The sequence below is a fragment of the Ruditapes philippinarum genome, unplaced genomic scaffold (assembly GCF_026571515.1).
Source record: "Ruditapes philippinarum isolate M1 unplaced genomic scaffold, ASM2657151v2 ctg1062_1_1_1_1, whole genome shotgun sequence".
Lineage (NCBI taxonomy): Eukaryota > Metazoa > Mollusca > Bivalvia > Venerida > Veneridae > Ruditapes > Ruditapes philippinarum.
In genome coordinates this window covers 84397-97605 of record NW_026853413.1, presented here as the reverse complement: position 1 = coordinate 97605, position 13209 = coordinate 84397, and the positions used below count along the sequence as shown (strand labels likewise).

At 32.9% G+C, this 13209-nt stretch overlaps 1 protein-coding gene across 1 annotated transcript; it reads left to right on the top strand.

Moving 5' to 3' along the window:
• Positions 1-3374: 3374 nt before the first annotated feature.
• LOC132736806 (uncharacterized) lies at positions 3375-7303 on the top strand. The gene is made up of 6 exons (XM_060724018.1): positions 3375-3798; positions 4034-4233; positions 4597-4722; positions 5123-5281; positions 5873-6062; positions 7146-7303. The coding sequence occupies exons 1-6, from the start codon at positions 3796-3798 to the stop codon at positions 7206-7208; spliced, it is 741 nt and encodes a 246-aa protein (XP_060580001.1). The 5' UTR covers positions 3375-3795; the 3' UTR covers positions 7209-7303.
• The last annotated feature ends 5906 nt before the right edge of the window (positions 7304-13209 follow it).

Below are 13209 nucleotides of genomic sequence, written 5' to 3'. Positions count from 1 at the left end.
CAATACGTATAGTGTTGTCGTTAATGTTTATACTTAAAGCTGGGTGGCGTCTGTAAGTTAATAGGTAAGTAATTATTTTGTTATAGTTACATAATTATGCAATATATTACAAATATACAATTTTTCAAAAGGTTTGGAAGTATTGAAAGGATTCGGCGCATTGACCTAAACCTAGACATCCGGACACTGATCAACGCTATGATAACATAGATGATAGGTTAAAAAATATAAAGTCAGATGTGTATTTAATGACTCATTTTAATGAATAAGCATCGTCATTATATCGCTTTGCATTGCGATGTTTTCCTCATATTCCCTCCATTTTTTAAAAAGAAAGTTTATCAATCATCCCTAAAAGGCATCTTTAAACAGTGAAATATATATTACTCTAACTTTTAGGAACTGCTCGTCTCCCACACTTTCAAGTGTTAGGGCAAACATAATCCTTCTTATATGTAAAGTCAATTCCTTCGGAATTTATAATGTAGTTCTACATGGAAGTATGTGTGGTCAGTAATTCATTTTTTACACCTCCATCGGCCAAAAATTGGTCACTTGTCATCAAATACCTTCCTATACCGTGCGGGTATAAGGCTATTTATGCAAAAAAGAGTAGGCCAAAAGCCTGACGGCGGTCTAGAAAACGCACGTACAATTTGCCGTCGACTCGTGGAAAAGGATGCATACTACAAATGACGTCATCGGACAGCTTTACTGCTCCTGAAACATCATTGTTGTATATTCAGCTTCGATTGAGTTTCTTTTTACATCAATACATAAGAACTATTTCAAATAGTCGAATGGTTAAGGTCGTTGACTTCAAACCACTTACCACCCACTGCTGTTGGTTCTTGGATTCTTTCATATTGGAGATTATCCCGCTAACTGACGAGACGTCGGTTGTTCTAGTCAAGAGCCTGTTCGCTTCATATATTATGAACGGAAGAGCACTGGAGATTTTTCTCCACCAAATAAGCTTGAAAGTCGCCATATGACCCTCAGAGTGTTGGTTCGACGTAACACCAAATTAAAAACCAACACATTAAACAACCAGAATGAAGCGAAAGATATGGTATTATTATAATTAGGATCGTCGTTTTTGAAAATTGTATAGAGGACAGAATATATCATGCTAAAATGGTTCAACACATGACAACAACCCTTTCCTTTTAGGCATGATAAAATTAATTCCCACATTGTTTGCGATAGGATAGTAGGAAAGTCATCCGGGGAAGAAATAGGATCAATTGTAAATAGCATGGTACTACTAACATGTAAATTTTATTCAAGCCGGAGGAACATTTCGATGAATTTACATTTCGATGAACTTTTACCGGACTTAACTATTTTCCAGAACTTCTTTGAATCAACTCCGGCTGTTTTGTCTCTTTCGTAATCTAATTGTCTGACAATCGATTCACATGGTAATTAAAATTCATGTTTGGCTTTTTTCTATAAAATAGGTAGTACTTTATATCGCGTGGCCGTCCTTTCCGATTTGCGTTTTTTCTTCACATGCGTTTCCATATACAGGTATTGTCGTGAAACACGCTGATGAATCTGTTATTATGTTTGTTACAGTCGCGTGTGCATCATCAATATCTGACCGTTTTAACACAAAATCTAATAGTCGAACAGTCGAAGCAATTCAGTATTGTCTTTCAAAGCAGAAATATATGTATTATTAACCTTTTCACATTCTTCGATTCTTTTTTGGTTTATTTTGATATAGTTGCTACGAATTTCAGAGCTTTAATTACTTTCCTGGCTCGATTATTTGGACTCTTTGTGTGATGATATGACCGAGTGGCCAATGTAGCTTTAAATAACTCATTAGAGAGGTTCGAGCATCGTAAATATAACTGAAACACAAACATTTATTTCACACATTTTCAAGAATAACCCATGACATTCAATGTTTGAGCCATGTGATGTTTTAATAGAAATTATTATATGACCAATTCCCCCCCATTTAGCCTCGTTTCCATTTCCAGAGTCCAAAGAACAAAACGTTACAAAAATGTTTCAAATGTATATCGAACTCCATCTAGCCTCATTTTTATAAATGCATATATTCGTACATATATTTTGAGGATAAAATTTCTTTTGTGTACAACAACAATTGGTCCCTGTTGCGTTATGAATGCATTATAAGATATTATACTTACGATCTTTAAAAGCCATTTATCGTGACAGAATTGTTGTATTTATGGTACTTTCATTTTCTTCTATTTGCCTTTTTTCTTATTCCTAATTTGATCATGAATAATTCCCTTAAAGCATGCTGAGAGCGTTTTCAATTTGTCTTTTGACCTCTTTCTGTGATATGCAGGTTTGACTTGTCCTAAACTCTTACAATATCTCATTTTATTGAATCCCGATAAATGTTTTCACCGCTGATTTATTTAGAGGCCACAAGCTGCTTTTCGTGAAATGTTCTATTAGCACTACCGTATGAGCATATCTGCTGGTGTTTCTATATCCAAACTTTTCATAATTGCCATGTTTTAAATGTTGAATACTGTCCAATCCGGCGGAGGGGGTTAAGGACAATAGCTTACAAATAAGGTCCATGAACAGGAATAATTGATCTGCGCATGCAAAATTTGAGTTTTACACTTTTAGGCATTCTTAAGTGATTTTTTTTTCAATGTATTATTTTATGGTTCCGTAAATGAAAAAAAAAGAATGTTTGAGCTATTGGAAGACGACTGTTACAGTTAGAAGAAATTACAGGTCAGGTCATCACTCTTATGTGTCATAATCTGTGAACACAAATTAGTCTAACATCTGTTGGTATTTTGTTCTGTTCCTAGAAAAATACGGAGTTATAACACCAAATGGAATAAGCAAATATCTTATAATCACTGATGTAGAAATAAAACAAAACACGTGTATGCAAATCATTTTGTTAATCACATTAACAAAATGTATTAACAAAATGTATTATGAAACATTGAGGTGCGCTTGAAATTTGTTATGTCACTTAATTTAAAGTGTGTCTATTTCTAAAAGTAAAAGTGGAAATAGTAATGACAACGAAAAGAAATGGTCAAAAGTGCAGACTTATGAACAGATCTACGGATGTACCTAAATTAAAAAAATATACCATTTAATGTTTAAGATTGAATTTTGCATAAGCCGGTTCTGGGGGGGGGGGGGGTGTTGACGTGGACGGTGTCTTGCAAATTCTAGTACCGTTCATGCTCGATCAAACTGCCGTAACATATTAAGTGCCTTTACGTAGAAAAATGTCAATGAAATAATTCTTATGGTCAACGATAATATGCTTGCTATATTCATGTTTTAACTATTATTTCTAAAATAAGCCATTTGAAGAATGTACCTGTATTCTTTTTTATATTTTCCCGTACTACACAAAACAATTGTCTTAAAATTTGATTATTCTAGCATTTGAAACAGTCATAATTATACAAATCTTATTACTAATACCTTGCTCAGGACAACTTTTATGATATTATAGCGCACCCGAGACGAACCTTCGTTAAGCCTTCGTTGACATTTTCAGTATGGTATAAAAAGCGTACTTGCCATGTAAAGCCATTTTATGTGTTATTTAATAAATACATGGTAAACAAAAGGTTCGTAAAATATAATATTCTTTATATATATAGAGATCAATTCTTTTTCTGTAAGAAATTTGATGAAGTTGATAAATTGCATATATTTTGTTATGGAAATATTAAAATCGAGGGATGAAGCTATTGTTTGTTCAGAATATTAATTTATTTTGTTCACAAATTTTCTATTCCAGATATCATACGAGGAATCAATATGGTAAGGACTCAATTTGGTAAAACAATTTTAAAAGTGAATTAAACTCATTTAATTGAATTAAATGCTTTGTGGAACACAATGTTTTGATGGGTTATTAGGTAACAAGTTTGAATTTAATGTTTTATGATATATGAAAATATTGTATTTTGTTTAAAACTTTATACACATTAAATGTCCTTCACAATTTCCTGATTTGTGACACTAGTTTTTACCCTAACATATTGCTTTTTTTAAGTTTAAAAACATTGTGATTCTGATAACCTTGATCCTGACTGTATGTCAGTGTCAGCCTGATCCAGTACCACTTGAAAGAGGCGGCGCTCCAACTTTGGACCCGTTTAATACTGCACCATGTGAGAATATATTTGGATCTCCTGTCCCTGAGCCACCTACTCAATTTTCGGACTGGGACGAGTCTTTACTCAGTGATGACTGGTAATTAGCTAAAGAATTGTTTTCGACTGTTAAAGATGAGTAAGAGTAAGAAAGAGCTAATGCATTAATACATTTGTTAGTTGCCATATCATGAGTTATCAAAAATATATTATCTACATACATATAAAGGGAGATGACTGGTATTTATTAATGAATTTTCATTGCAAAACTGTTGTTTATATGGCCAGTTAAGCAGTTTGAAATAATGAACCCCACTGTTTGCAGGGCACAGATTATAATTGCCTGAAATAAGCTTCGTTATGTAAACAGTATATTTAATTTTCAGTCAGTTTGAGTCATTCATATAAGCTTTGATGGATGAAAAATCTATTGAGTGTCGTTTATATCATCTATACATTGCAGGTGGCCCTATGTGATGATAGCTAGCAACAACTCGGTTTTGTTTAGCCAATTTCCGAGAGAAAGCAATTGTACACCACCTTGGAGTCCTGTAGACGAATCGGAAGAAATACATCACCCAACAAAATCGTGAGATAATCATTTATATGTTTATCTCCACAGCTGCACATTAATAGGAAACATTTATAGATCTACTTGGTAGCCGACATAAAGGATAATTATGAACATTGAATATATAATTGTACATGTAGAACACGTCGTTTACATTTGTATTAGAAAGATATATGTAATGGATATTTATCAAATAAATTTAAAAAGGTATTTACGATTTGTCATAAGAAGATATAGGATAAGACAGGAGGACCATTTGGAATCACATATACAAGAACCTCGTTTCATTTTTAGCGGTATTATGCATTTTCCTTTGAATCTCGAAGCACACATGCTATCGTGCATGTCGTTTTATCAAATATGGACACTACTTTTTCACCTACGTTTTGATATTCCTATTGATATTTTAACGTTTCAGACCTGAAAGGAGAATTACTTATTTCTGGCAGTCGTCTTGCCCGTATAAAGCGTCGTGGTTGGGCAAATTTACACAGAGAGTTCCAGGTAAAAAATTTGATGAAACATGCTACTTACTGTGGCCATGTTGTCAACAAGTAAGGATTGTCAAATGTAATACGTAAGTTATCATACTTCATGTTTATACATTCATTATTTAATGATACACTTCTGAAGTACAACCACTTTAATTTGAAATGCTTTATTTATACATGCTAACAAAAATTTCATTTGACATTGTATAGAAGTATAAATAAACGTATCAAGAAACTATGGTGGCTGATTTGTGTCATTCGCGTTTTCGTCCCACGACCCCGCCAAACGAAAAGTCGAGAATTTACAATTTAAAATGGCGGGGTAGCGGAGCGAAAACACGCTAATTAGCGGGGGCGCGCGGCGAAGTTAAACGAATAAAACTTCGCCCGCGAGGGCGCGGAGCGAGAATTAAGAAATAAATATTCGCCCGCAGCCCCGCTGATTAGCGTGTTTTCGTCCCGCGACTCCGGCAAGCGAAAAGTCGAGAATTAACAAGTTCAAATGGCGGGGGCGCGGGGCGAAAACACAAATGGCATTAATCAGCCACGATAAGAAACCATTTTTTAACATCTATTATTTTCAATACTAAAATATTTAACGTTTGGGCATGTTATTGTTGTAAATTACTGTGGTGCAATTACAATATAAGTCTAGTATCTTTCATTGATTTACACAGGACAATATGTAATACCGGCACATATTGCAAAGACGACAAGATTCCCCACAAACATAATTCAGTATGTTTAGAGACCCATTTCCGTGAGTATAAGGACATTTACGTGTTCTGTCCGATTACGTACGTGCAGGAAAATGGAGATTGGGTCGGGATAGATTGTAGAAGTAATCCTCATCGCTGTCTGAAACTGGTAGGTACCTTCTTAATGTTACACACTGCAAACAATACATGTTAATAGTTATATTGCGGGTATAGACATTTTGTTGCATTAAGGTATGAGGGCCTTGAATAAAGTTTTATTATTAGGCTAAGATTTTTAAACACTTAGTGTTCACAATTAGTTCTGTTAAACTACATCCAAGTATCCGACCCTTACTGGGTCTTCGTTTTGGGTCTGTTTGAGCACTCATATTCAAAAATAAGTCTCGACCAGACTTATACTGATTCATTGTAAAGGTGCCATCTGTTCAGTAATATACCCAGAAAAGACTAGAAAACCCATCACACTTGTCTTTTTCGAACTGGTGACTCTCTTGGCATTTAGAATTACTGTTACATATTTATATATCATTTGTGACTTAAACATTGTACCAAGGTTTCGCCACATGTAAATAACTTCAAAATTAATCGTTAATGCATTCTTTGTTTGTGTGTGTGTGTGTGTGTGTTGGTGTGTGCGTGCGTGCGTGTGCGTGTGTGTGTGTGTGTGTGTGTATGTGTGTTTTCGAGAGTTAACAGAAAGATAACATATTTAGTTTCGCTCCTTAGAGAACAAATTGGGTGCTCACTATTACAAATATTTCTAAGGTGCAAACGACTTTTCAGAATTGTTTTTCTGATTTAATAGTACCGATAGCTTTATTTTATACTGACAATCAAGCACCATGTTCGATTAGAACATATACAACAGCGAGGTTTGCCTTGGTAAAATATATCTTAGGTCTGCTAGAATTGGTAGTACTTGTACCATATCCCAAAGATAAGTTCCCTTTTTAATGGCAAACATAAAGAAATTCAGAATCAGAATGGCTTAAATGTTTATATATAACAAACAATCAAAAAGATTTACTTTGCTCATTTTTGGGTAAAATACTTTTACTGAAGAAATTTGATGCAATCTTGGAAGTAGTTATTGAACTTGTCTAATTTCAATAACAGAATAAGTAAACTATGTTTGGAAAGTCTCTTAAGCAATTTAAGTTTTGTCTGAGTATAAGTTTTAAAAAAAACTTTTCTATTATATTAAAATATACATATAATGATATTTATACAGGTAACAATATCAGTGCCACAGTGCTGCGAATGCTGGTCGTGTCGAGGTAAACATGATCATTAAACCGACGAGAAACCATGCCAAGCTGATAAACAAGATAACAGTCATTATTGTTACTGTTAGATAAACTGATTGTCAGATATATATCGTTTGATATCAATGGTCAAAATAAAGAAAAATAAAAAAAAAATGATAAAAGTAAAAGTTCGTGTTTCTTTACATGGTATTTGAACCGGAATGTATATACAGAATGTGTATCATATGATAAACACTTGTCGAGGTTGGACAGACGGCCGTCCGGAGTAAGATACCTAAGAAAATATAAGCTGTCCAGGTTTCCTGAAAAGTCAATGAAAATATTAACATGATGAATATCAGCTGCCTAAATTTGATGGCTATTAAGACTACATATGGTTGGCATTTATTGCCAATAAAAATATTTCAACGTATCAATTAATACAACAATTGACTCTTTAAATAATTTTTAAAGTCAAATAACAAATGATTTGATATCTACGCTTGCACAAATCTTTTGCAATTATTGGTGGCATCGGAATTAAAAGGTTTCATCCTTTATCTGCCATAAACGGATGCATCACAAAATACAATTTCGTTACATGTCAAGACATAAAACTTTTTTTAGATCCGTCAGATATCTGCTAGAGCACCACAAAGGCGGGACAATATTTGCCCCAATGTAAATTTGTTTGAAATTAAAAAACAATCTTTTAAATAAGTGTAGATACCCAATCAAGAAACTTGTCTGAAAATACTTTATCTAAATTATCCTTATAATGCTATATAACCTGCAAGATGGAGGGCATTAGTTACGCTAAGTGTATGATTCGATAAAGGTCGACTATCAATGCTATATGTCAGATATAGGGGCATAGGTTTATTCCACAATAAGATCTTATATCCTCTACCTTAGTCTTCATTAGGCACGGTACTCCCGGGGCAACACTGACCCAAATGGCATGATTAATGTACTATACAGAAGCCAAGAAGGCAATGCGATATGTCAAATATCTTAACTCCATTGTAGTTTCATTAAATATGACTTAAACGTGTTTTCCTACACACAAATCTATTAACTAAGTGACCCCCGCGGCGGCGCCAATTTTAACCCAAGGAGCATGATATATATCAGTTACTTTGTGGTCAACAAAGTTATGTTAAATGGCAAATATCTAAGCTCTGGATATCGTTGTGTCACACAATTACAGAGATACAAGGCGGATATGATTGATACAAAATGACTGATTGTGACATTGACTGAGAAAGCTGAAAACTATCGACTCATTATGGTAAACATTTCTGCCAAGTAGTTTTAATTTCCTTCCATAGGTTTAAAAGATACAGACCGAACACGGAAACTGCTAAATGACGGACAGACCAGGTGCATAACACAATAAGCCAGATTTTTCGGGCGTCTAATAAATCCTGTTAAAGCAGAAAGCAAAAGTTGGCAGATAACCAAGTGTGATTGTCACACACAATAATATCCTTGATAATGGTTCAAAATAAACTAGCTTAACGATATAAGCATAGAAATAATCCGATTATAAGATAAATGTTGTTATGGTCTTACGAGCACATTTCACATATACACTTGTAAAAGTAACCTTAAAGAAGAAAGTAGGTTGCCCTGGTATAACATGGGTTTTTACTGTGATCACATTAACGTTGATTGGTCTGTTGCACAATTATTGTTATCAAACAGGGTCTTGTTTGTATTTAAAACACCCTGGCTTGAATCAGGCTTGCATGTCTCCGTTTATCTGAATGCCCTTTATAGGGGTTGGGGTAGTGGGGTAAGGGGTTGGGAAGGGATTATATGCTCATATGCTAACATGTATTGAATTTGTTACAAATTAAAATGAGAATAAAATATATTTTTATATGTTATCGTATATTGGCAATGGCACATTATGCTTAGCAAAAGAATACATTTGCATGTTAGATACTATCACTAGACGAAAATTAAGCACACACTGAATTATTTGTTATTTAAGAATCAAAATGTAAACAAAGTAGTATTTTGACTTCCTTGCAAAACTCTTCATCCTTAAGTATCTTTAATAGTAAGTTAAATTTAAATTCATAACCGATCCGGAAGTACTATTATATTGGTTCGAGAACTGATCAAATATATCACACAAGACTAAGGACCCACTGTTGTTCACTAGAGGAGCATTTATTTAAAAAAAATATTATAGACAGTCCTCTTTGCGAATGTGGGAAAATTGAACACACGTGCCATTACTTCTTTAAGTGTCAACGCTTTAATGCCCAACGTGCTAATCTTCTTGACAGTTTACGAAATATATCTCTATACTTTTATTCGGCGATGCTTACCTCTCATATGCAACAAACACATCTAGCTTCTTACATGTTCATAAGGACATTCAGAAGATAAAAATGTTTTTTTTTATAATGTCCTTTACCTTCCTATTTTCTTTTGATTATTATTACTATTATTATTTAACTTAGTACTGAAGATGATGGTACTGATGTGTCTGACGCCTGTGCATAGAGCCTACCGTGAAGGTGGTACTCTTGCCTCCCAACAACCACATGAGGCTCGAGGTTCAGGAGTGCACCTAGCACTTACTTGGACCAAAAGGTCAAACATGTATATGACACCGTTATACCTTTACCAAACTACTCGTAAATGACGTAATAGAACAATCTTTTTGCCCATATGGGTTCGTAAAGTTATCTGGCTTTAAATTTTGATTACATATATCTCTGTCCATTTTTGAATAATTTTATTATTTAGGTAGTTAGTTTGGGACCTTGACAGGTGATTCATACCAAATGTCATTGGACAGAAAAATACTTTACATATTGACTGTATGAAAAAAAAAAACACTTGCATCCCAGTCAGCGTTCTGCTCAAATTGGATTACTTAAACAAACTTTTGCAAAGAACATATATTTCTAACTTACTCTAAACTACTAGTTCGTTCCTTATCTATACATGCACTATCAGCCGAAAGGTTAAGACAGTCATTTATGTACTGGAATAAATAAATTAAATGAAAAAATAACGGTACATAACAGATGTCCATGTATTCAACAATTTGTTTTATAATCAGCAAAAAGTATAAATAATTGTTACAAATGAAAAACAAAACAGAACATAATTAGAATGTTCTCGGTATCCCTCCCTACAGTGCATGTATTTCAAATCACTTCACTGTGTTCTGTAGCATTTCATTATAACTTAATGAACTATTGCTAAAAACAGCATTGCATTAATTTAAAATAACAGCAAGAGTAAGCCATAAAGATTTTTCATATATTTATCAACAAAACACTAACAGGCCTAGAGGCTTCTCTTGTAAATATATAAGATATGTAAATTAAAAATCAACGACAAAAAAAAATAGATAAAAAAATACTCATATTATAAGTAAAATGTAAAAGCAAGTTTTCATATATATTTTTTTACAGATTTATTTCAAAAAGAAAATTTGCGTGAAACGTATCCTTCAAAATTACAGTGTGTTCCGTACCTTTTCAACATAACTTCATGAAATTATGCTATAACATCACTGCATTCACTAGATACATTGGACATAGTTAGATTTAGCATTAATTTCTCAATGAAACATTGACAAAAAACACAGAAAACATTCTAGAAATCGCTTTTTGTGATAAATTACTGTGTACCTTTCCCCTCGGCCTCGGCACTGATAAAATAACTGTACTCGAATGTTCTCAAAAGCCATTACCGTGTGTCGCTTATAAAATTACGGGTACTCTGCGCCTTATCTGATCAAAATCGGTTGAGTAACAGCAAAGTTATTAATAAAAAACATACCTTGATCGAGAGAAAAATCTGCGTGTACCGTATTCTAAAAGTCACGTGGTATGGCCACTTAAGACTTAAGAGTACACCTACCAACCTATATATGACTAATGCAAGATTTACACGGTAATTAATGAGCTGTTATTAATGAGCAGAGTTTTCATCATGTGTTATTCCTGTAATCTATAAGCTCTCTCTTTATTTGTATACATAAACACACGACTTAACTATATGTGTTTTACACACAACATTAAACACATAACCACATCTGGTACTGTCGAAATAACACATGTCGCATAAGATTATCATGAAGTATACTTTTTCTTATCAACCACAGCAAGGAGGTGCGACGAACAAAAAATCATAAAAAATACGTGTGTTTTTGTTTTTATATATACAAAATCCGTTTCCAATAATGATATATTAATATTAAACTGATGATTCTAATATTTAATTAGTTACACTGTTTCTGTTGCTTTGAAATAAGATTCATGTTTTCTTTGCATAAGTTAGTTAACGGTTCCTTATTTTATATACAGGTAATGTTTGCTTAATATCAAACAAGAAATGTGGATTTGTACATAAGCCTGTACTATCCACTTACACTACCTTACATGAACAGGCCACTTATGCCGAGCTTTAACATTTTCAATGTTGCCGTTTTATGCGCTCTTTATTAAATATATATGTTTACATATTTCATATTCGTGGAATGTTATACTTTATATACAGAAGACTGTTAAATTATTGAGGCTCTATATCATAACATTTAGAATAACTCTTAACCTTCACAATATTTTTGTTTTGTTTTTGATTGTAAAGATTTGACATCAACATGTATAAAGTTCTGGCGTAAAGTGATACCAAATTGACTCACGCCGAACCTATCATCTGGTGAGAGACAACAATCAATATAAAAAGAAAGTTAACTGTCATATCTGTAATGTTGGCTTAATCTCAGGTCAGGTAAATATTAGTTTTTTTTCAGCTAACGAAAAAAAATATACCTAGACAAAGGTCTTTTGCACACCAAACCTAAAATTAGTGAAATTTGAATTAAGATTTAGTGCTGTCTGTATTAGCACTATGTGAACAAAAGTTTTGTTAAATAAAATGATAAATTATATGATTTATTAGATAAATAGATAATTTTTTGACGTATACATTTAGTTCATAGTCATTTTACAAACATTTGTATAGTATAAGTGAAAAACAATATCATGGTACATGAACAAAAGTTGTAGCACAAAATAATCAGTTTACATGATTTTGGAGAATATATTATTTACATATATTATTTAATTTTATTTCAGAGCTTAAACAACAATGAAGATGGTAGGTGTTATTTTCTTTAATCCTTAAATTAGCCACACCTGTTTAGTTCGGATAGTTGGTATACGTTTAGAACAAAGTTTTATTACATAATTGAACAAAACATCTTTGAAGAGATACAAGTACTATACAAAACAAGTGGCTTAGAGGTACTCCATTGAGTTTTTTTCCCGACATGACGAGACTGGAAATATTTTTTTCAATATTTATATTTCATTACATGTAGGTGTAGAGTGCAAACTTTAATATCATTTGCTCACGCCGTGTTTTTTCCCCAGAATGGATATTTTAATCGTGAAAATGATATGAAATTGAGAAACTTAATTATCTTTTGCATACCTGTCTGTTTTAAGTGCCCAATTTGACCTGTGTAAGAAATTCAAATTTTATGGTTTTAGGGTTTTTGACCTCAGTGGAGATACCTTCTCACACTGTTGTATTTTTGTTAATCACTGTATTTCACATACTGTAAATATTGATATATCATTTGATAAATTAATTAATTAATTAATTAATTAAGGAGCATATAATATGTTAACTGTTAATCACAATCAACATGTCAATGTTTTGCTTGAGATTTCACAATAACACCTTAAGGCTTTGTTTCTGATATGAAATTTAGTTCCATATTTTTCACTAGCATTTTAAGAATGCATTTGCTGTAAGATATAGTTTATTGTCATATTCTACTTCATGTTGTCATCGTTGACCTTTTAGATTCCGACTAAATAAGGTGTTAGTTGTTATCGCTTAAATCTTATTCGAATTTGATTATAAGAAAAAAGAGAAAACATACGCCTATTCTTCTAAAATGATCACTTCAACTAAAGTAACCAACAATTTGTTTGGCAACATTAGCTTAAGTGATTGAAATATTATATACTCCATGATGACAGCCTCCGACATACTTGAATC

Bases quoted from the DNA above. Each gene is read 5' to 3' on its own strand.
- LOC132736806 (XM_060724018.1), top strand. The intron at 4,234-4,596 runs GTAATTAGCTAA...TATACATTGCAG, and splicing joins TCTTTACTCAGTGATGACTG to GTGGCCCTATGTGATGATAG. The intron at 6,063-7,145 runs GTAGGTACCTTC...ATATTTATACAG, and splicing joins CTCATCGCTGTCTGAAACTG to GTAACAATATCAGTGCCACA.